Genomic DNA, 24,781 nt, shown 5'->3' with positions numbered 1-24,781 from the left:
ACTGAAAGTCCTTATGAGGTATTTGCTTCCCACAAGAAATACAATTAACTTTTACGGACATCGGTCTGGAGCAAGAAAAAGTTTCCCCAACGGGGTACTTAGCTTTATTGAAGACTTCGGTTCAGAAACTCAATTTTGAAAATCTCAGGAGTCGACCGGCACTTGCGAACTGCTTCTGCTTCGGGCACCGCGCCAGCAAGAAAGACTGAAGAAAATGGCGTCGGTTGCATCTTTTATACCCCTGTTGCACTGATGTTAGGGAAGAGGCGACCGCAACCGACGCTGGACCTAGACTCGAACTCTGGCCGACTACGGGTAGCCTGCCAGCAGGATAACCCTGGTGTAATGACTAACAGTGAAACACGAACATCCAAAACTGCAACAGTGAATATACTCGAACATCTACATTTATGGTAAGTGTACACAACTGTACTATATTCTTCATGTTTCAATGCTGCAGTCATCACCTGTGGGAGGATTCCCAAAGCTGAGATAAAGGGTGGAAGGAAGGACAGAGTCTTAGGTATGGGTCAGGAGGCCCTTGCAGAATTGCAGAGGCAAACTTTGCCCGCGACATCGAAAAGAGAGGTAGGTGGTAATGCTTTGTAAAGGTATGGACAGAGGTCCAGGGGGCCACTTCTAAAATGTCTCTGGGTAGGTACTCCTCTGGGGAAGGCAGTGGAAGCTGCCCTAGTGGAGTGGAAACGGACTGACCTAGGGCTGGGTTCCCCATGTAGTCTGTAGCAGAAATGGATACAGTGTGAAATCCAACTGGAAATGGTTTGTTTGGATATGTGCTTCCCCTCTGACCCTGAGGCAAAACTTACAAAAAGCTGGTCAGTTTTTCTGAATGGTTTAGTGCGGTCCAGATAGTATCCGTGTTGTCTGTGCACATCTAGTGAGTGTAGAATTCTTCCCCCCTTGTTTTGGGGGTTGGGAAAGAAGGTGGGAAGGTGTATGGCCTGGTTAAGGGTCACATCAGATACCACCTTGGGCATAAAGGAGGGATTAGTCCTTTAGGGAGACTCTGTCTGCATGGAAAACTATGAAGGGCTTGACATCCATGAGAGCTTGAAGTTCTGAGACCCTTCTGGCAGAGACAACAGCTAGTAGGACGACAATCTTCCAGGAGAGGTACTTCAATTCTGTTGAAGCGGCAGGTTCAAAAGGAGGTAAGGGTAGTTTCTCTAACACAATTCAGATCCTAGGGTGGAGTAGGAGGTCTTCTGGAAGGCCTGACATTAGAAGCTCCCCTGAGGAATTGCTTAACCAAAGGATGAGAGAAAAGGGGTGGGTCGGAATCATAATGGGCAGAGATGGCAGAGGCATGGATTTTAATAGAGGCGAAGGAGAGACCACTATTGAGCAACTCTGCTAAGTAATCTAGGATGAGAGGGTTGGAAGGTACTGGCCCCCTTTTGATTGGTTTCCAGGAGCAGAATCTTTTCCATTTTCCTGCATAAGATTTTCTTGTGGCAGACTTCTGGCCTCTGTGATGATGTCCCGGACTTGTTTGCTTAACAGTGACTTCTTGTTAGTTTTTAGTGTATGAGCCATGCTTAAAGTTTGAGAGTCTGTAGGTCTGGGTGCAGTATCATCCCCCTCTCCTGGGTCAAGAGGTCTGACCTTAGAGGAAGCAGCTTAGAGGGCTGTAAGGTCAGACTGCGTTGTAAGGGGTACCCAATGTTGTCTGGGCCAATATTAAGCGATGAGGATGGCGTTTGGTCTCTCCTCTCTTATTTTGTTCAGAACCTTGGGAAGAAGGGGCAGAGGAGGTTGTGTGTACACAAAGAGGGAGCTGCAGGGGAAGGTCAAGGCATCCATTGTCCACGCTAGGTGGTGATGCTCCCTGGTGCAAAACTTGTGCAGCTGGTGGTTGTGGTGCAAGGCAAAGAGGTCTACCTCTGTGGTCACCCACTCCTGGGTGATTTGCAGAAAGATTCCTCTGTCTAGCTGCCATTCATGGGGGTCCAGTAAGTTTCTGCTTAGGTGGTCTGCCAATGTGTTGCTAATTCCTGGTAAGTACTGGGCAAGTAGGTGTAGCTCCATGGAGGTGGTAGTAAGCCATAGACTCATGGCTAACTTGCACAGGGGATAAGACTGGGTGCTCCCCTGCTTGTTGATGTACCACATTACCTTGGTGTTGTCTGTTTTAATAAGGAGGTCCCCCCTGGCCTGAGAAGGGGTTGGAAGTAAGTGTTTTGCACTGCCATCATGTCTTTCTGGTTGATGTGCAAGTGAAGATGCTGGGCATTCCAAAGGCCTTGGGTACAGCTGCCTGCTAGGTGAGCACCCCAAGCTATGTCTGCGGTGTTGGTGGTGATTGGCCGAAAGGGAGGAGGATGAAGGGAAGACCCTTGTTCAAGGCACAGGCCTCTGGCCACCAGAGAAATTCGGCCCTTGTGCAAGGGATCAGTGGAAGGGTTGTCTCTAGGGACTGCGTGCTGACACCAAAGGTTCTTTAAGTGCCACTAAATCTTTCTCATGTGAAGCCTGGCGAGAGGGATGAGAAGAATGCAAGATGCTATGTATCCCAGGGCTTGCAGGAACTTTCTCGCAGAGAGGTGACTTCTGCAAGCCAGCAGGGTGAAGTAGATATGCAGGAAACTCTGCTTTTCTGGGGATAGAAAGGCCATTAGGGTTGCTGTGTCTAGCACAGCTCCCAGGAAAAAAATTTTCCTGGGTGGGGCTTTGCTTTGATTTTTTTCTCGTTGATGGTGAACCCTAGGGAAGTTAGGTGTTTTTTGTCAAAGGGAAGATCCTGGAGCAACTTTTCTTTGCTGTTTACCTGAATGAGGCAGTCGTCCAGGTAATGGTAAATCTGTATATTTCTCTATCTGCAGGAAAGCTATAGCCAGGGCCAAGCATTTGGTGAATACTCTGGGAGCAGTAGGTAAGCCAAACGGCAATGGGGAGAATTGAAAGTGCTGATTGCCTGCTCTAAAGCGCAGGAATTTTCTGCACGATTCTTTGATGCTGAGGAACTGTAGTCAGAAGAGTAGACTTCTGAGGCATACTGGACTCTGAAAAGGTCTCGACAGAGGCCTGCGTAGAAAGTAAATCGGGCATCAGGGGCTGGGAAAGTGCCTCAGTGAATTCCGGAGAACTGACGACTTGCTTAGCGGTAGCATCGTCGGAAGGCTTAGCCTTGTGTGGCCTGTCTCTTATTTTAAGTTTTTTCGGAATGTCGGCGGATTGTCAGCTAACAGACACCATATTAGAATTCGAAGGAATATGGAAGTGATTGTCTACAAAAAGAGCTCTACAGGGAATGGTTCTCGCATTAAATAGGGCACAGAACCGGCAACGAGGGATGTTGTGGTCTGGGTCTAAACAAGTAATGCACTAAGAGTGAAAGCCTCTGTGTGGGATCTGCTTTCCACAGGCAAAACTTTTTTAAACATCGGTTAGAGCAAGAAAAAAGGGTCCCCCAACAGGGTACTTAGCTTTAGATGTTTTCAGCTGAAATTCGACTTCTGGTAGTGACCGACCAGCACTCGTGCGAACTGCTTCTGCTACAGGCTCAATGGCAAGAAAGACTAATGTAATGACATCAGCTGCCTTGCTTTATAGTACTGATGACCTGACGTCAGACTACAGGCGACAGCAGCCGGCGCACAAAAACATTGACTCTGGTATTCGGGCCAGCTGAGGGCTACCACAGCAAGGATAACCCATGGGTGATGACTGCAACAGTGAAACACGAAGAACATCCTCACTTCAAATGTTCCATAAGGTTAAGTGTTTCTGCAAAACAGATGTCCAGCAGGGATCCTGATCATTATCCTCTACCACTGTCTTGGCACAAGGGACACTGATGCAATAAACAAGCCAGATTCTCAACTCCCTCAAAATATGAAGAGTCAGGAGTGCTTTTCTTCACTTTTACTGAGCAGCTGCTCCTGACATATAGTTTCACAGCTTGGGGGCTAATTCTAAGTCACGAAAACAAATATTTCTCCATAACCCTGAGATAAAGGAAGGAAGATGGACAGGGCAGACAAAAGGAAAATGTCCAACACCAAAGAAATGGGAGACCTCTGACAGATGTGCAGAAAGGCTTAATAGCTGGTGGGCCCCTCAAGGACCTCCTGCATACAAACCAGTGGGCTATCCTGGGGAGGGACCTACCTTACAGCACAGCAAGCATCCATCAATAGCACCTGGAAATATGCACCAGACCACAGATTTTGCTTGTTTTGATGCAGACCTGGTCAACACAAGATCCTTCTGTCCATCTCTGAAGGGGTCACAACAGAAGACAGACTAGATCCAAGTCATAGAATCAGAGGTAGAGAAGATACTTTTTCATCTGAAAATACACCCTTGGGTCTCAGGGTACAAAAGCAGCATTTCTATGGTCTCACTTTCCAATCTGCTTGCTTGTTCCTTCATGGACCAATCTTTTGGGCTTCTCCATTCTTCTAAATCCCCCCTTTTTAATTAAGGTTTTCCTACAAAAACTAGCAGAAGCCCCCAAGAGACAACCTTTCCTTGTGCTAACAGCAGTAACTCTGGCTTAAGTCACTTTTTTATTAAAAGTAGTATCATGCTCATACAGCAGATCTGATGCTTCGGTCAAACAAAATTAAGTACAGCAAATAATCTAAATGGATTTTTTTCTTCCACATGTACATTAACCAGGGACAGTGTCAATCAAGAAATAGTAATTGACGCAACCTGAAGTGAAAAAAAAAAACACAAATACAATCCAACTTCAACAGTTATATGAGAAATTCCCAAACTGCTACTGTATTCTCTCTCAGAGCTGTACAGAATGTACTGATCAAGAGACAGATTGATGAAAAGATAGTTTCTTGCAGCAAAAAAGTAAATGTCATGGGCAGATCTGCTCTCCCTTTCAGCCACACATCCAACATTGTGGGCTATGTGATGACGTCAGCAAAGTTCTTGAAGGCAGACTGGAAAGCAAACAACCACCTATAGCCAAGTCACATTAAAAATATAATCCATCAGCAGTTACCTCCAAGATGAAAACAGCAAGCTCTAAAGGTAAACTACTTTCTAGCTGCAGCAAATAATTTTTATAAAACAAGTAAATGCACAGGCTTAGGATGAGTACCAAAACGGGAAGAACAGATGACATTTAACTTTTCAAGGTGACTACTTAAACAGGAAAAATGAAGACCTGGACAGTTACTTTTCTCAAATGTTGATAAAATAAAAATAGCCATGCTATTCTAAATAACGGAGACAGCATTCTGCACCAATTATGTGGTGATAACGTCTGAAAAATATTTTCCTCATGTAACAGAGTAAAGACATGTATGTAACAGGAGCTGCACGCTACCACTCATACCATATGAATTCAACAACATAAGCAAAGATTACCTGTCCTCAAACTTCAAAAGATTTTGAAAAGTTGACCATCGCCCAGTTAATAGTTTACTTGGAAGGTGATCTACTTATCAGTTTTTAACATGGTTTTCAGAAAAAAATAATTTACATTTTCTGCCTTTGCTATTCCAACTGAATGGCCCTATCAAACTTATATGACTTTTCCAAATATGTATTTTGATTATGTGTGGGTCCTGTAAAAGAATTTATCGAACATAACTTGTCTTGACATTCCAATATGCCTGGCCAATTTTAAGCAATGGTAAATGTTGATGCCATTAAATGGTGCTCCTCTTTTTCCAAAAGAAATTGCTGACCCAAAATAAGACACCATTATACCCTCTCTGCTTCTTTATAGTGAAGTACTTGGGCGCTTTTCTGACGCACTTTTTACTTGGTCATAATAAATATCTTACTGGATATACAATCGGCATATTAGCCTATCAGGGCTGCATCATTTTGTTCACCTCTAGTTAAAGGTGGTGAAAGTTGCTTTCTAAACCTTACATGATAATTTTATTAATGCAGTGATGCATAATATGCAAAATAATTCTTTAAAAATCTAAAATTATCTTCTCATTTTACGATTCCACTGCTGACTAATGATAATACATTCATTAACCAGGAAGGCCCACAGTTGTTGTAGGTCACAGAGTAGCAAAACAAGGTCTGAGTGAATCCATGGCTGTAGCACAGGCTACAGACTATTTAACAATGGTTTACAAATTGAATTGGTTGACAAGTTTGCTTATTTAAAACTTGCTCTTGCTTATTCAGTGTCTTTAAAAAGTAGAGAGATATTTTGCACTCAAATTTTAACCAATTAGCTTATATTCCCCATTAAACCTTCAGATGTTGAAATGATGTTTATTATGTAATTCACAATGTTTTCCCATTTTTGGTAATTTGATCTTTTATTTTACATGTAGAAAGATTTACTTTAAGTATTAGTAACATACTGTTTTACATTACACACTATAGCAGCCTCATTTCACACCAACATATGACTTAGAGCCGCTACCTTTTGATTAATAAAATAAAAAGTATTTTTTGTCACTGTTGCACTTAAAGTTTCCCCATCAGGAGATTCCATATTCTGCATCTCAATTTTGTGAGCTACTTACAGAAAAAAAAAATACATATCCATCTCTTCACCAAGACTAAGCAGCATTAACAGTACATGCTGTAGAGAAATGTCTCCCCAAAACGACTGCTCCTCTGGAAAAAACCTGCAGCTCATGTGAAGCAGAGCTCCTCATTGACCCTATTCAAGCGCAACCTAGACAAATAGATGGGAGAGTGCAAATTCACTCCGGGGTGGCACCCATGTCCCTCATGGATTGGGAGGGGAGGGGTGCAGTGTCGACCATAGGCTAACTCTACTTCAAACTATGTCCACTTAAGGATAATTGGAGTAACCTGGGATTAATATGGCTAGGCTTGTAAGGGCTCTACGGCTACTAGCCTAGTAACTTCAAATGAACCCAAAACACCTAATTGTTTGAGATGCTGTAGGAAATAAATTTATCCTGTTATTTTGTTCTACTTTTGTATTTAAGAAAGCACTTTTCATCTACTTTAACCTTTCCTCTTAAAAAAAAACTGTTTTAATGTTGTTGATCTTTCATTCACTGTAAAAATATCACAGTAACCTTGACTATGTGCAAGTAAATTCAAAACAGTGAACCCACTAAACGTAAAACCTTTTCAAAATGCTCAGTAACAACAAAATCACCACTTCTACAAAAATTAAGACACCACTTCTGTTTCATGTGTAGCTTCCTCCAATACAATGCACTGTGGTAAGCTGTTTAAAAGTAAAACAAGGAACACAAGTCTACTTTCTCTGCATTTTTAAAAGCAATACTACTACCAAAATTATTCTGTACATCAATCAGAATATTTACATAACTTGAGTGCTGAGTAGAAGAGAACAAAGAAACAGTTCTGTTTTTATCCTGGGCATTTAGTTCTGCAGAAAAAAATTCTGATGTATATAACAGTGCTGGAATCAGCACTAGATCCAAGTCATGTCACAGAGTTTTAAAAAATTAAATATACGACCACGAATTAAAAACTGTAATAATGAAAATTTTTCTTCCCCTTTTGAAAAAAAAAAGTTCACAGGCACAAGAATGACAACAATCACATAAACAATGTACTTTCAATTCTAAATCACAGAGAAATGGCATAAAATGATCTCCCCATATAAAAAACCTGAATGTTTTCAAAGTCTTTGCCTTCTCATCCATTATGATGTCCTTTTTTTTTTTCTTTTTAAATAATGAACATTTAAAAATGGGTATGTAAGACAATTTTGCTTTTAAACCCATTTAATGACTCGGTGACAAACACGATGAAGGCCCTCCCCTACCGTTCTTCAGATTTTTCTTAAAGAATGACTGCAGCTCAATCAACAGTGCACAGACTTCACTTCCCACAAAAAGGGCAGAGACGCTTAAACCCAGGCCTCCAACTATGGCTGCTAAATAGTATGACTCTTTCCATTTTCTCAAGTTTGTCATATTTTAGGAAAAAATATAGTCAGGTAATAGTTGATGGCAGAAGCTCTATCTGATCCATGTGTTCTTATAGGAAAAACTGGCTGCTAGGGTTTAAATTTCTTCCCACTGTTTCTCCCACTGTCTTCTACTGGATCTTCCTCCAATTTCCTCTTGTTGCAATCCTGCTGGCTACTTAAAGGACGAGGTTGAAATGTGACAATGATGCATGTCATGTTGTCACACCCTGTTCCATCCCCAGAGGTGTCTGGTGCCAAACACTGGTCAAGTAACTAAAAACAGAAAAGGAAAATAAAATAAGGAAACCAAAACATATTGCTACAATGCTAAAAGATAAACTCAAATCAAAGTAAAAAAGTACAGTTTTGTATCTACCATAAATGTAGATGTTAGAGTGTAGACACTGCTGCACTCATTACACTTGGGTTATCCTGCTGTTAGGCGGTCCCCACAGTCGGCCAGAGTTCCAAAGTCTTGGTCTGGCGTCGGTTGCTGTCACCTCCTCCCTGAAGTCAGTGCGACAGGGGTATAAAAGATGCAGCAGACGCCATTTTCTTCAGTTTTTCTTGCCCCAGATGTCAGGTGCCTCTAAATATGTAGGCAATTCCAATTGCTAATAAGACGTACATAAGAAAAGCAAAAAACAACTTACAGCTACCAGCAAATACTCCCCATAGGTAGTAAGGGTAGAAGACATAGGTACGCACCAGTCAGTATGAGGGAAGGAGGGAGGGTAACCAGAACTGCAGCAGTGTCTACACTCGAACATCTACATTTATGGTAGGTACAAAACTGTACTATGTTCATCGTGTTACACTGCTGCAGTCATTACACTTGGGTAGAATCCCAAAGCTGAGGGAGGGTGGCTGGTCCTATAGGGCATTAGGGGTGGCTATAAGGCCCTGCAGCACTGCAGTGGCAAAGCCAGCTCTGGATTTAGAGTATAGAGGCAAATGGTAATGCTCGGTGAAGGTGTGTACAGAACTCCAAGTTGCTGCTTCCGTGGTAGGCAGTTGAAGTGGCTCTTGCCCTGGTGGAGAGAGATCTAATGCTGCTATGTACCGGTTTTCCATGGCATATGTAGCAGAAACGTATACAATGTCCTATCCATTTTGAAATAGTCTGTTTTGAAATGGCTTTTCCCTGTGCTCCTGCAGCATATGCTACCAATAATTGCTCAGATTTTCTGAAAGCTTTGGTTTTGTACAAGTAGAAGTGTAACTGCCTGTGAATGTCCAAAGAGTGCAGTAGTCTCTCCCCTTTATTCTGTGGTTTAGGATAAAAAATTGGCAGGTGAATAGTTTGGTTTAGAGCCACACTGGATACCACCTTTGGCATGAAAGTAGGGTTAGTTCGTAAGGACACCCTGTCCTGGTGGAAAATGAGGAAAGGTTCCACTGCCATTAGTGCCTGTAATTCTGAAACTCTTCATGCTGTTATTGCCAGGAGCAGAGCAGTTTTCCAAGAGATATATTTTAATTCTGCTGTGTTGGCTAGCTCAAAAGGAGGTAAAGTTAGCTTCTCCAAAAACAAAGTTGAGGTCTCAAGTTGGAGTAGGTGCTCTACGGGGCAGTCTTATGTTTTTAGCCCCTCTGAAGTACTGTTTTAACAGAGGATTAAAGAAAATTGGTGGATCCATGTTGTAATGAGCAGAGATGGAAGAGGTGTGGATCTTGATGGATGAGAAGAAGAGTCCTTTGTCCAGCATCTCAGTTAAGTATTGCAATATCTGAGAAATGTTTGGGACAAGAGGGTCAAGACTGTGAGCTTGGTTCCAGGCACAGAATCTCTTCCATTTATCCGAACAGGCTTTCCTGGTACTAGGCCTTCTGGCCTCCAGAATGACATCCATAACAGCTTTGGAGAGCGGCACTGCTTGCTTGACTAAGGAATCTTCCATGCAGCTAGATTTAAGGTCTTTAGCTGGCTGTGTAGTATTTGTTTGTTGTGCTGAGTCAGCAGATGTGGGATTTGAGGCAAAACCCAGGGTGGTTCTTGTGCTAAGCTCCTTATGATTGGGTACCAGTGCTGGCGTGTCCAGTCTGGTGCAATCAGGATCATCTTTGGCTCTTCCTGCCTGGCTTTTATGAGTAACTTTGGCAGGAGAGGCAGTGGTGGGAAAGCGTACACTTGTAGGTTCTTCCAGTTGAATGAGAGGGCATCCACTTTTCATGCTTGTGGATGGTAACTCCTTGTGCAGAATTTTTGTAGCTGGCAGTTTATTGGGGATGCAAACAGATCAATGTCCAGGCTCCACCATTTCTGTGTTATCATTCTGAATATTTGTGGATTCAACTCCCATTCGTAGGGATCCATGATGTTTCTGCTTAAGTCGTCTGCCGGTGTGTTTTTCTCTCCTGGCAGGAACTGCGCTTGCAGATGAACTTGAGGGCTTATAGCTGTGTTTCATAAGGTCATAGCTTGTCTGCAAAGGGGGTAGGAGTGGGTGCCCCCTTGCTTATGTACCACATAACTGTGGTGTTGTCTGTCTTTAGGAGTAGTTGTCCTGGATGCAGCAGGTCCTTGAAAGCTATAATCGCATTTTGTACAGCTAGCATCTCTTTTTGATTGATGTGAAGATGCCTTTGTTCTGCGGTCCACGTGCCCTGAATACATTTGCCTGCCATGTGTGCTCCCCAGGCGTAATCAGATGCATCTGTTGTCAGTGCTTGCCTGGCTCTGGGTTGTGTAAAAGGCTGTCCCTTGTTGGTGACAAGCTTGAGCCCACCATTGAAACTCCTGTTGAAGGCAAGGGATTAGGGGTATAACTGTTTCCAAACTTTGACAGTGTTAAGACCATACATTCTTTAGGTACCATTGTAGTTTCCTCATATGCAGTCTGGCATATGGAATTAGTAGTATGCAGGATGCCATGTAACCCAAGGCCTGCAGAATTTCTCTTGCAGGGAGCTGGGTCTTTGTTGCCATCAACTGAAATTATTGAGTCAGTTGTCCTTGTTTGTCTGGCGTGAAATAAGCCATCTGGGCCGTTGTGTTCAAGCTGGCACCCAGGAATATAATCTCTTGTGAGGGCACTAGTTTTGATTTCTTTTCGTTTACTGTGTACCCCAGGCAACTTAACTTGTTTACAAACACCAGATGCTTTAGAAGAATGTCCTTGCTCTCTGCTTGAATCAGGCAGTCGTCCAGGTACGGATAAATATGAATTCCTTTCTGTCTGCAAAATGCAATTACTGGTGCCAGGCACTTTGTGAAGACCCTAGGCGCAGTAGATAAGCCAAAGGGCAGTGCAAAGAATTGGTAGTGCATTGAACCAGCTATGAATCTGAGGTATCTTCTGCAGTTTTGTCTGATAGGGACATGCAGGCATGCCTCTGAGGTCCAAAGTCACAAGCCAAGCTTTCTTGCCCAGCATGGGAAGAAGCTGCTGTAATGTCAACATTTTGAATTTCGGAACATCCAGGTAAGTGTTTAGAGATGAAAGATCCAGAATGGGTCTCCAGGCTTTGTCCTTTCTGGGTACCAGAAAGAGTCTTGAGTAAAATCCTTGTACTTGCTCCTGTGATGGTACCTTTTGAATAGCGCTCATATCCATGAGTGCTGTAATTTGTTTTTGAGCCTCTGCCCATTGATTTGGTGGCAGATTTGGCATTCTTTTTAACCTCGGCAGAGTGTGAAAGTGTAACCTTGAAATACAATGTTGAGAACCCACTTGTCTTTGGTGAACATTTGCCAATTGTGGTAGAAGAGTGCCAGTTTTCCTCCCAAGGGGGCTGCCAAGAAGGATTTGTTTGGCAGCTGTAGTGGGAAGTCATTGGAGCTGCTTTTTATATGGTTGTGGCCTGTCTTCCCCTTCTTTCTGGCCTGATGCAACTCATTGTCGAGGCCTGTAAGGACCTTGTGTTTGACCTCTACCTCTTGGACATCTGTATCTTCCCCTTTGAGGTCTGTCTGTAATTGGAAAGAGATTCTTAGTTGGCCAGTTTCTGCTAAATCTAGGAGGCTGAACCTGTAAGAAATCCTTCACCGTTTGCATAGATTTTGCCTTATCCTCTATTTTCTTTAATACCTCTTCTGCCTTAACTCCAAATAACACATCCTGCTGCAAAGGAGCATCCAATAATCTGGCTTTAACATGATCTGGTAACGTATGTTCTTTTAACCAAGCATGTCTTCTAATGACAGAGCCTGTAACTGCTGCTCTGCAGGAGGCCTCTAGAGAATCAAAACCACATTACAAAATATGCTTTTCCCACTTGTTCAGCTGCATGCAATAAATCCTGCATTTTTTTTAAATTAGGAGGATCCGATTCTAGAAGCATTTTTTTGTTTTAACTGAGACAGTAAAAACTGCTGATATTTCAGCATGTGAAACTGACAATTTAAGGCTCTCATTGCTAAAGTTGCAGATGTATAAACTTTTTCCCCATCTGTCTAAAGCTCTGGAATCTTTGTCAGAGGGAACTGGATTCTTGGCTGATGAGGCCTTAACTCCTTTGGGTCCCTGAGAAAAAGTTTCAGGGTCAACGACAGGGCTTTTATACAGAAATTTATGAGAGTCAGGGACTTAGTATCTGTCAGGTTTAACAGGGGCTGGAGGTAAGGAATCAGGATTTAAGCTGGATTCAGAAAACAGATCATCCACAATATCCAACACTGGCGGAATAGCAAGGGGTCTGTGTTGAGGTAATAAAAGGAAGTCTCTGAGCCTTTTCTTGGATTCTGAGTAATCCTGGCCTTCCCAGTGGAAATGCTCCCTCATGGTATGTAGGGTTTCCCCAAAGGAGTAGTCCTCAGGCGGTGAGGCTGATGGAATTGATTCCTCAGCATCAGAATCCTCATAAGGGGGTAGAGAGTATCCTTGGTCTGAGGAAGAATCAGAAGAGATGGACACCTGGTCAGATGAGTCATAGTCTGCATCCTGTCTAGGCCTTTTATCAGGAGGGGGGATGCTATCCCCTGACCAGAGTAATTAGGTCTTCTGAAATTTTGAGCATTTGTTTCTTAGGCATGGAGGCCTGTCCTCGAGAATGCTGTATTTGTTTCTTTGACTTTAAAGGAGGCTTAGACTTTAGCTGAGGGTTTAATGCTTAACTGAGTAGGTCTGAAGACACCCTCTGTAGCAGTGGGTTACTCAGCTATTCCGGATCCCTCTGAAAGGTTAGTCTCGGTAGGCTGAAGAGCTTGTGCGTCTGAAGGCCCAGCCATCTCCATGTGGGAGTCAGAGGCGGCTTGTGGTTCTACAGAAGCGGTAGTCAGGGGCTGCGAAGGCACCTCGCTGAAAACCGGAGAACCGGTGACTGGCCTAGAAGAGGCTTCGTCAGTTTTGGGCCTCTGATGCCTATCTTTGTCTTTGCGCATTTTCTGTACTCTGGTCGTCGGAAGTTCTGACGGCATGGTATAATTGAATTTTCTACCAAAATAATGTTGGGCAAAATCAAACAGACGTTTAATAATGCGCTTGTTAAACCTAGCACAAAACCAACAACCAGTAACGTCGTGGTCAGAGCCTAGGCATGGGATACAAGAGAAATGGAAATCCTTATGAGGTATTTGCTTCCCACAAGAAATACAGTTATTAACTTTTACTGACATTGGTCTGAGGCAAGAAAAGGTTTCCCCAATGGGGTACTTAGCTTTGTAGAAGACTTCGGTTCTGGTGGATTCGGAATGAAAATCTCAGGAGACGGCCAACTGGCACTTGCGAACTGCTTTTGCTTCGGGCACCGCGCAGCAAGAAAGACTGAAAAAAATGGCATCGGCTGCGTCTTACATACCCCTGTCACACTGACATCAGGGAGGAGGCGACAGCAAACGACGCCAGACCAAGACTTTGGAACTCTGGCCGACTGCGGGACAGTCTGATGGCAGGATAACCCAAGTGTAATGACTGCAGCAGTGTAACACGATGAACATCTTCTCGTACAGAGTAACCAGCTCACATTCTACAGTTGTAAATTTCATGTAGGAAACAAATTCCATGAAGAATAACAAATGACACTTATGCAAATGTTTTCAGTCCTAAACACATTCCTCAAAAGTGTGAGCTCTGCAGATCGGTAAAATTGTACATATATGACATGCTCTTACTTGCAAGTGGACAAACAGCTTATAATCCCATTCAAATTACATAAGTTTCAATTTAAACTTGCATTTTACTTTCCTCCATTTTTTAAGGATTCTAAAGAGATAATTAATGGCAAGGGAGGGTTTGGTATGGAACAACAGGACAAAGTAGGTATCAGGAACCCCCATTTGGCCAATAAGGCAGAAAAACAATGGATGTTATTTAAATGTGTATTTTACCATATCCAAGCAGCAGATGGGCATTAACTATAGGTCATCTAATTCTGTATCCCAATTTATTCACCATGAAAACATCTAAATGGTCCTGTGATAAGAGCACCCACTTAAAAGTTCCTACTTTCGTAAAGAAAGACTTAAACGACATCAAAAAGAAATATTCATTCTACCCACATTACACAAATATTTATGTATGCATCCTTTTCCATGGTTTACTAGTCAGTCATTATCTTATTATGCATGCCAATATAGAAACCCAAACAAAACCAATAACCTCTGAAAGCCGGGCCTACAACAAACTATTCTTGCAAATTACCTTGAATTACTGCTAAGAAAGGTACAGGTGGGAGTCAGAGTTACTCAAGGCTGCACAATAAAAGGGATACCCCCACCCATCCACCCACACACACACTACCTCTTGTCATTCCATCCCCCAAGTCTAGAACACACCAGACTTCCACTTCCTGTGTTTTAACACCAGACTCTCATAATGCATTTCTTCCTTAATGCCTAGAATAATCTTAGCTTCTGTTTAGCATCTCTCAGTACAGCCTATGGAATACACATCCTACACACTCCATAAAGCTTAAATGAGTTTCAAGATCTTCAGTGAAGTTATTTCTATTCCCCGCCAATAGGGCAACAAGCCTCTGGAAGAACACAAAGACATATCATCAGCTACTTTGAACATCTTTACAATGTTAGGAGGTGGATGATAACACTTAGAACTAGTCCCAATACATGGGGAGTAAGAAAAAAAATGGAAACTTTTCCAAACGTTTTCACATGTGGACAGTCCCTAAAGGCCTCTAACATAAGCTTCCGGTTGGAATCCTGATTATTCAAACACTAACATAAAAAAACACACACTTTCGAAGGCAAGAGAAAAGGTAATTATTTTATTCCACTCTGCATGCACTGACCACCATAGCCATACCTTCCTGGTCACTTTATGAATATCCATTCTCCATGGGAGGAAGCTCTGCAGCCTACTCATTCCCAGCTTAAGTCCTAAACCAGCCAGGAGCAGTTACCTGCATGTTGGCAGTCTACAGTTTTCACATTAAAGCCTAGTCTCCACTATACAAATCTGGTCACACCCAAAGGTTTAGTGTGCAATGGGCCTTAGTGACATATACCTACACTTCTGCCTATGACAAATGAATGCTACCTTCTACTGCACCCTCAGTGTGTGCGCTTCTCTACTGGGACTGCAGACAAGCATAGATACCTACTCCCTGCCCTTCCTCAGAAAAGGGTTTAGCAAGCTAAGCTACTCATTTCTCTTCTCCCTCAAAGCCAGCTCTAACAGGTGCATAGGCCACTAATCGACTGTCATCTAGGTTGTCACAGCATTGCTCCTCTCTGTGAATGGAGCTGGGAAAAAAAAAAAGAAGTTATGTCTTACCATAAGGTTCCATCTGCGTTGTCGATCTTCACTAATCCTAGACTGTGGGCTCTGTTCCGAGCCTCAGAAAGTACAGTTGTGTACCTACCATAAATGTAGATGTTCGAGTGTATTCACTGTTGCAGTCATTACAACTGAGGTTATCCTGCTGGCAGGCTACCTGCAGTCGGCTCGAGTTCCAAAGTCTAAGTCCGGCGTCGGTTGCTGGGGATACAGGTTCCATTTTCATACCCTGCCAAGGCCAAACGGTATGTCAGACCTGCCACACAATCAATGGGCAGAAGCACAAAAACAAGTCTCATCCCTCATGGACATGAGGGCCATTCAGCAAGTACCACATCAAGAGCAGGGACAAGGATTTTACCCAAGGCTATTATTGGTGCCCTGAAAGGACAAAATCTGGAGGCCAATACTGGACCGGTCTATCCTGAACACATTCCTGGACATTCCAAAATTCAAAATGTTAACTCTGCAGCAGCTTCTGCCCATGCTGGGCAAGAAGGCTTGGCTTGTGACTTTAGCCGTCTCCATTAATCAACAGTAATTACTTCTTAAAGTGAAAGTACATAGGTATAACAACATTCAAACAATAAAATGTACCTTAAAAAAGAGAAAATATGTGCAAATGTAACTTTTCTTAAAAGGAAGTAAAAAAACTGAAGAAAGAATTATAAAATATAAGTACAAGCTTTTAAAGTTTAGATGCCCTAAACTTTAGTTCAGGTTTAATACTTGTGTGTTCATTAATACCTGGGGCTTCAGTAGCATTTAATTTAAATTGCCATTAATTATTGTTGATTAATGGAGACGGCTTCTTGTATAAAACTATAAGAAAGCAATGGTAAAATGTTCTGATCAAGTCTGATGACGAAAGCGCTTGACCTATTTGGATTGTATTGGATATTTTTATATTTGGACATTTTAAAGGTTTGAATAAAACAGTTTCTATCCGGGTTGTAGGAATTTGGCTACAGAGTGGTTGTTTTTATATTTATTAGTGGCGTTTTCCACTCTTGCACCCTGTTTTTGTTCTCAAAGGAAAAGTTGTTTTTTGGGTATGCATGCTGTTTGGCATTAGTGAGGCTACCATTTTAGGGGCACCTGATATCTGGGGCAAGAAAAACTGAAGAAAATGGCGTCGGCTGCATCTTTTATACCCCCTGGCGCACTGACGTCAGGGAGGAGCAGACAGCAACCGACGCCGGACCTACACTTTGGAACTCGGGCAGACTGCCAGCAGTATAATCCCAACTGTAATGACTGCAACAGTGAAACACGATGAACATCCAACTCTGCCATTTTTTTCAGCTAGTGACTCCCAAAACTCTCGAGCTAGTCTCTACCCATAAAGCTCCTCACTAAATTACCTCAGAATGAGTTTGCCTATAATGTTGTTGTGTCTTTCAGCTTTTCCCAGTTAGGGGTCGCCACAGCAGAACTACGGTCCACTAATGATTGGCAGTAGATTTTTACGTGTCGAGTTGCCAGCCCTGACGCACAACCTTCAACGAAGGTACACCCATTCATGCATGTCTCCACACAGAAGACGCTCTGAGAATCGAACAGGACAACGTCTTACTGTGAGGCGACAACGCTACTGCAGCACCACCACCGCAGTATTTTGTCTATAATAGTGACAGACAAAGTAATAAATAAAAGACCATATCTGTGCCCCTATTATGAAGCCAGTCTTTGGAAACATTCGGTCCACTAAGTCTGAGGCAGGGGGAAGAGGGGGTGAATGCCAAGGATTAGTGAAGATCGACAACACGGACGGAAAGCTATGGTAAGACATTTCTTCTTCATTTGATGTCAATCTTCACGTAATCCTTGACTGTTGGACAGAGTCCCTAGATACCTGAATCTTGAGAAGTCTCACGAAAGAATATTCCTGAGCACCATCGAACCAAATGACGCACGTCCCCCTAGACACCTGGTCCAGTTTGTAATATGGCCATGTAGCTGCTGCACAAATGTCATCTAAAGAAGCTCTAGCATGAAAAACTGCAGAAGCTGCTACAGCTTTAGCTGAATGGGCTTTCACAGGATGTAGTAGGTGAAGTCCCTTTGAGTGATAAAGGTGATACAATCTGTAAGCCATTTAGCTAAGGTAACCTTAGAAACTGGGTTACCCAAGGAAAGTGAGGAAAAGGCAATGAACGGTTGGGTTGGATTTTCTGATGCCCTTTGTTCTGTGAAGGTAAAAACGTAGCTGCCTGGGGCCATCTAATAAGTGGAGAGAGACCTCTCCCTTATTACAGAAATTAGGGAAAGACTGGTAGATGTAAGGTTTGACTGATATTTGATTCTGAAACAATCTTCAGCAGAAAAGATGGATTTGTCCTGAGGGGGACACTGTCATTATGAAACATTAGATAGGGGGCCTGCAGGACAAGGCTTGAATTTCTGATATTCGTCTGGCTGAAGTGATAGCTATCAAAAACAGTTTTCCAGATTAAAAACTTTAAACCACAAGTTGCCAAAGGTTCAAAAGGGAATGAAACGAGAGACTGTAGGACCAAATGTAAATCCCATGGAGCAATGAGTTCTTTAAACTGAGGTCTTAGCATTAAGGTTCCTTTCAAAAAGCCCTTACAAAGTTTATGAGACATAAGTGAAAAATCATCAAAACCAACATGGAAATTAAATATCGCAGTGAGATGTACTTGAATGGTAGAAGCTGAGCCGCCAGACTGATAAAGAAAAGCCAGAAAATCGAAAACTTTACCCACACGTGCTGCGTAGTGATCGATACTACTGTCTAGCGACCATCTAGCAAATTATTTCCATTTGTTATGGTACAGCTTTCTAGTTCAAAGCTTGTGGTGGGCCAAAATGATTTGTTGGACCAGGGAAATAGAAGAATGCCTGGCATGGGAAATGGAGAAGCCACACAGTGAGCTTGAAATGCTGGAGATTTGGAAGAACCATTCCTTCTGGGCGAGATAACAGGTCTGGGGCTGGATCCAGAATCTACGATTTCAGAAGCAGGTGAAGTCAAAGGAAGGGAAACTAAGCTTGTCAAGGCCAGAACAGAGCAATGAGATTATTTTGTTCTTTGACATCTTACCTTTCTTTAGAAACTGACATATCAGTGGAGTCGGGGAAAAGGCATACAGAAGACGGAGGGGGGGGGGTAATCGTGGAAAACAGAGTCTCTGGGTGATTAGGGCAAAGTAACTGCTGCACTTGCTGTTCAGAAGGGATGCAAGCAGATCACAGCAAGGCTGACCCCAGTGGTGGAATATCTTTTACGCCACTACTGGATTGAAAGACCACTCGTGAGGCATTAAGATAGTTCTGCTTAACTTGTCCGGAATCACGTTGTAGCATCCAGGAAGGTGTGTTGCCATAAGAATGCGGTTAGAAGAAATCGCCCATTACCATACTCAGAGCTTCTCGACAAAGCAGGTAAGACTTGGATCCCCGTTGTTTGTTGATATACCACACTTCAGACATGTTGTCTGCCTGTATTGTCACTGTTCCAAAGGGGATGGTATCTTGAAATGCTCGCAATGCTAAGATCGCCGTCCTCATCTCTAGAACACCGATATGCAAATTGGCTTCTATCTGGGATCAAGTGCCTTGAACCGTCCTTCCCAGATAATGCCCCCCATCCTGAGCAGCATCCGTGGTCACTATGGCTTGGGCTGAGGAAGGACAAAGGGACAGCCCGACAAGATTTTGTGGGAAATGAGCCACCAGGACTGGTCTTGCTTGCAACAACTGGCGATCAAAATCTGATGAGATATTGGTTGGCATAATAATGACCATTGGGAAGCCAGAAGCCATTGAAGAATCCGCACATGCAAAATTGAAATGTTTCTTATATTGATAAGTGGTGATTTCTTGCAATACAGTAATTTAAAGAATATTACAGTGCTGAAGAGACTTGCAGTTAAACAGAGGCTTGTTGTGCTACTGGACAAAGTTACAGATACTGGCATAAATTTATGCGTTCATGCTTATATGCACAACACTTCACTGGTATGTGTTAATATGGCAGACAAATCTAGAAAGCCCTTACCACTTGTACTTGATCAGAATATTGCAGAAAAATGGAAAACATTCGAGCAAGAGTACGATATTTTTATACAAGCAGCTTATTCGGATACAGATGCACACACCAAGGCATTCATTTTGCTAAACTTAGCTGGATCAGAGGCCATTGAAAGAGCGTTCATTTGTGTGCACCAGCAATATATGAGGGAGAAGGTGAAAGTCATCATACTGTTGTACAGGCTGAATCAGGGGAAGACCCTGAGTGTCTGGAGTGCAAATTCGGGGAAATCTGTAACCCCAGAAAAATATTACATTAGAGAGACACTTGTTTTACACGAGAGATCAGAAAACAGGAAACTTCTGCAGCTTATATAACTGAGCTGAGAAACAAAGCTAAAATGTGACAGTTTGGTGATTTAAAAGATGAGTTAATAAAGGACAAGCTCATGAGCAGTATTAACAGTGCTGCTGTGAGAAAGATTTTGCTTCGTGACAGTGATTTAACATTGAGTAAAGCAACTGAGATTTGTCAAATCCATGAAGTTACATAGAAACCCAGAAGTATGCTTGTAAATGACAACAGCATGGTTTCAGCAGGCTCCAGAGCAAACATAGACAGCATGCAACATGTGGCAAACCGAAGTAGGCCTAAGCACATGGGAGCCACAATCCATGCTGGCTCAACAGGGAAACCACATAGTTTTCCAGCAAGTTCTAAGACCAGTTCAGTTAAAGGAGCATGCTCAGTCTAGTACAAACAAGAATCAGCAAAACCCAAAGTCCAGCTTTACTGTTAACGGTCACAACTGTGGTGCCAATCATGAGTCAAGAAGAGATAAATGCTTAGCATTTGGTTAGGAGTATCACAAGAGTAAAAAAGTACAGTTGTGTACACTTACCATAAATGTAGATGTTAGAATGCATTAACTGTTGCAGTCATCACCTGTGAGTTATCCCTGTTGTGGTTAGCCCCCGGTTGGCCAGAATACCAGAGTCAATGATTTTGTGCATTGGCTGCTGTCACCTGTAGTCTGACGTCCGTTTGTCAGTATTATAAAGCAAGCCAGAAGATGTCATTACAGTTTTTCTAATCAGTCAGAAGCACAAATGAAAAGAGAAGTGGTCCTGGTGGCTAAGAGTCACCTTGGAAAGCATGTGACCCCCTAGGGGAAGATGTGAAAAGGGGGTTGGAGGGAGGAAAACCAAGACTGCAACTGTGAATACACTCTAAGATCCACATTTATGGTAAGTGCACACAACTGTACTATGTTCTTCGTGTTTCACTGTTGCAGTCATCACCTGCGGGAGGATTCCCAAAGCTGAGGTAAAGGGTGTAAGGATAGGTAGAGTCCTGCGTAATGGGTCAGGAGACCCTGCAGAATTGCAGAGGCAAACCCTGCCCTAAACTTAGAAAAGACAGGTAGGTGGTAATGCTTTGTAAAGGTATGGACAGAGGTCCAGATGGCCACTTCCAATACGTCCCTGGTAGGTACTCCTCTACGGAAGGCAGTGGAAGTGGAGGTTGCCCTAGTGTAGTGGGTACAGATAGACTCTAGGGATGGATTTCCCATATAGCCTGTAGCAAAAATGGATACAGTGTGAAATCCATTTGGAAATGGTTTGTTTGGAGATGGGCTTCCCCTCTGTCCCTGGGGCAAAGCTTACAAGACGGTGGTCAGTTTTTCTGAATGGTTTAGTGTGGTCCAGATAGCATCAGAGTTTGTCTGTGCACATCTAGTGAGTTTAGAATTCTTTCCCCCTTGTTTTGAGGGTTGGGAATGAAGGTGTATAGCCTAGTTAAGGGTCACATTAGATACTACCTTGGGCATAGAGGAGGGATTAGTCCTCAGGGAGACTCTGCATGGAAAATTATGAAGGGCTTGACAGCCATGAAAGCTTGAAGTTCTGAGACTCTTCTGGCTGAGGTGATAGTAGGAAAGCAGTCTTCCAGGAGAGGTATTTCAATTCTGTTGAAGCGGCAGGTTCAAAAGGAGGTAAGGTTAGTTTCTCCAACACAATTCAGGTCCCAGGGAGGAGCAGGAGGTCTTCTGGGAGGCCTGCTATTAGAAGCCCCTGTGAGGAATTGGTTAATCAAAGGGTGAGAGAAGAGGGGTGGGTCTGAATCATAATGGGCAGAGAAGGCAGAGGCATGGATTTTAATAGAGAAGGAAAGGCCATTATTGAGAAACTCTGTTAAGTAATCCAGGACGAGCGGGATGGAAGGTTGGGAGGTAGTGCCCCGCTTTTGATTAGTTTCCAGGAGCAGAATCTTTTCCATTTTCCTGCATAAAATTTTCTTGTACTGGGCCTTCTGGCCTCTGTGATGATGTGCAGGACCTGTTTGCTAACAGTGACTTCTTGTTTTTTAGTGGATGAGCCATGCTGAAAGTTTGAGAGTCTGCAGTTCTGGGTAGAGTACCTTCCCCCTCTCCTGGGTCAGGAGGTCTGACCTTAGGGGAAGCAGCTTTGGGGGCTGTAAGGTCAGACTGCGTGGTAAGGGGAACCAATGCCGTCTGGGCCAGTCTGGAGTGATGGATGGCCTTTGGTCTCTCCTCTTTTATTTTGCTCAAAATCTTGGGAATAAGGGGCAGAGGAGGGTATGCGTACACAAAGAGGGGACAGTCAAGTCATCCACTTTCCATGGTTAGAAGTGATAATCCCTGGTACAAAACTTGTGCAGCTGGTGGTTGAAGTGCGAAACACAGAGGTCCCCCACTCTTGGGTGATTTGCAGAAAGATTTCTCTGTGGAACTGCCATTCTTGGGGGTCAAGTAAGTTTCTGCTTAGCTGGTCTGCCAGTGTGTTGTTGATCCCTGATAAGTATTGGGGAATCAGTTGTAGCCCCATGGAGGTGGCTGTAAGCCATAGACTCATGGCTAATCTGCACAGGGGTAAGATTGGGTGCTCCCCTGCTTGTTTATATACCACATTACTGTGGTATTGTCTGTTTTTATAAACAGGACCCCTGGCCTGATATGGGGTTGGGTTGGAAGGAAGTCAGAGCGTTTTGCACTGCCATAATTTCTTTCTGGTTGATGTGCAAGTGAAGTTGCTGGGCATTTCAAAAGTCTTGGGTAAGCCTGCCTGCTAGGTTTGTGCCCCAAGCTATGTTTGAGACGTCAGTGGTGATGGTTTGGCCGGAAGGGTGGTGGTTGAAGGGAAGACCCTTTTTCATGGCACAGGTCTCTGCCCACCAGAGAAATTCATCCCTTATGCAAGGAATCAGTGGTAGAGTGGTCTCTAGGGACTGAGTGCTGACACCAAAGGTTCTAAGTACTACTGAAGCTTTCTTATGTGAAGCCTGGCGACATGGACGAGAAGGATGCTTCTGGAAGCCAGCTGGGTGAAGTAGAGAGGCAGGAAGATCTGCTTTTTTGGAGATAGGAAAGCCATTAAGTTTGCTGTGTCTAGCACAGCTCCCAGAAAAACTATTTTCTGGGTGGGGTTTTGCTTTGATTTTTTTTTTCTCGCTGATGGTGAACCCTAGTGAAGTTAGGAGTTTTTTGACAAAGGGAAGATCCTGGAGCACCTTTTCTTTGCCGTTCGCCTGAACGAGGCAGTCGTCCAGGTAAGGGTAAATCTGGATATTTCTGCCTGCAGAAGGTTACAGCCAGGGCCAAGCATTTGGTGGATACTCTGGGAGCAGTAGAGAAGCCAAAGGGCAGTGCAGAGAACTGAAAGTGCTGATAGCCTGCTCTGAAGCACAGGAATTTTCTGCACGATTCCCAAATGGGGATGTGGATGTAGGCATCTTTTAGGTCTAGTGTCACCAGCCAGGCATTTTGTGTGAGCATAGGCAGGAGCTCCTGCAAGGTTAGCATACTGAATCTGAAGACAACCAAGGAGGTGCTCAGTTTGGATAGATCCAGGATGGGGCATCAAGTGCCCTCTTTTCTGGGAACAAGGAATAGTCTGGAGTAAAAACTTTTTCCTGTTTGATCCGGAGGGACAGTTTTTACCGGCACCTGGGATATTAGTGTTTTTACCCGTTTTAATACCTCTGCCCCTGGTTTGGGGGGAGGTCAGGGTACCCTCTTGGAATTGGGAGTTCTCTGAAGGAGAATCTGTATCCCTGAGAAATCATTTTTAATACCCATTAAGTCCTTGCTTATACAGACCCAATTGCCCTTGAAGAGGGTGAGCCTTCCTTCCTAGTTTTAGATGAGTGGAAGGAGGGCAGAGAGGAAGCAGAGTCATTGTGAGTGTTTACCACAGAAGCTTGGCTTAGAACTCCCATCCTTAGAGGTGAAAGTGGTCCATTGTTTTCTTCTTTCTTGGCCCTGGGATAGGGCCCTAGATGTCCTGTCCCTGTGGGTCTTACTTTGGCCCTGTCTGCTGGGTGCAGGGAAGGCCCCAGTGCTTAGAGGGGAAGTTTCTGCTGAATCTGGATGGTTGAACTTGAAAGAAATATTTTACTGTTTACATAGATTTTGCTTTGTCTTCCATCTTTTTAAGCACCTCTTCTACTTTTTCTCCTAACAGGCGATCCTTATCTAAGGGCACATCAATAAGTTTAGGCTTGACATGATCAGGGAGAGGTTGTTCCTTCAGCCATGCATGTCTTATAACAGATTATGTCACTGCTACCCTGCTAGAGGCTTCCAGGGCATCATATCCACATTGTAATGAGTGCTTGACCACTTGAAAAGCAGAGTGAAGTAATTCTGCCAGCTCTTTTGAGTTGGCACCGTCAGGAGCGGTAGCAATCTTCTGGTTTACTTGTTCCAAAGTGTGTTAATATTTTAACATATGGAACTGACAACTGAATGCTCTGATAGTTAAGGCTGCAGAGGTGGATACTTTCTTACCCCATCTGTCCAGAGCTCTGGAGCCTTTGTCAGAAGGAAGAGGATTCTTGGCAGAACTAGTCTTAGCTCCTTTGGGTCCCTGTGTAATGACCTCAGGGTCTGCAGCAGGGTTCCTTTACAGGTATTTGTAAGAATCGGGTACTCTGTAGTACCAGTCAGGTTTATCTGGAGCATGAGGCAGGGCATCAGGGGCTAAATTGGATTCAAGGAAAACATCCACCACTTCTAGGACAGGAGGGGTGGCCAAGTGTCTGTGCAGGGGCAGGTCCAGAAACTCCCAAAGTAGTTTAGACTGTGGGTAGTCCTGAGCTTCCCATTGAAAATGTTCCCCAATGGAGTGGAGAGTTTCTCAGAAGGAAAGGCCCTCTGGAGGTGAGGCAGAGGGGATGGATTCCTCTGCATCTGAATCTTCATACACA

The 24,781-nt window shown here is 43.5% G+C and overlaps 1 protein-coding gene across 1 annotated transcript in view; it reads right to left on the bottom strand.

Moving 5' to 3' along the window:
* Window positions 1-7,196: 7,196 nt before the first annotated feature.
* PPM1G (protein phosphatase, Mg2+/Mn2+ dependent 1G) overlaps window positions 7,197-24,781 on the bottom strand; it is an 823,201-nt gene continuing 805,616 nt past the window's right edge. Inside the window, exon 11 of the mRNA XM_044060399.1 lies at window positions 7,197-8,152. Coding sequence (XP_043916334.1) covers window positions 7,967-8,152 — 186 coding nt within the window. The 3' untranslated portion in view covers window positions 7,197-7,966. The remainder of the gene's footprint in view (window positions 8,153-24,781) is intronic.

This window comes from Protopterus annectens, chromosome 2.part0 (assembly GCF_019279795.1).
Source record: "Protopterus annectens isolate FY-2018-M chromosome 2.part0, PAN1.0, whole genome shotgun sequence".
Classification (NCBI taxonomy): Eukaryota; Metazoa; Chordata; order Ceratodontiformes; family Protopteridae; genus Protopterus; species Protopterus annectens.
Note: the sequence above shows the minus strand (reverse complement) of the source record. Positions and strands in the feature narration are given on the sequence as shown.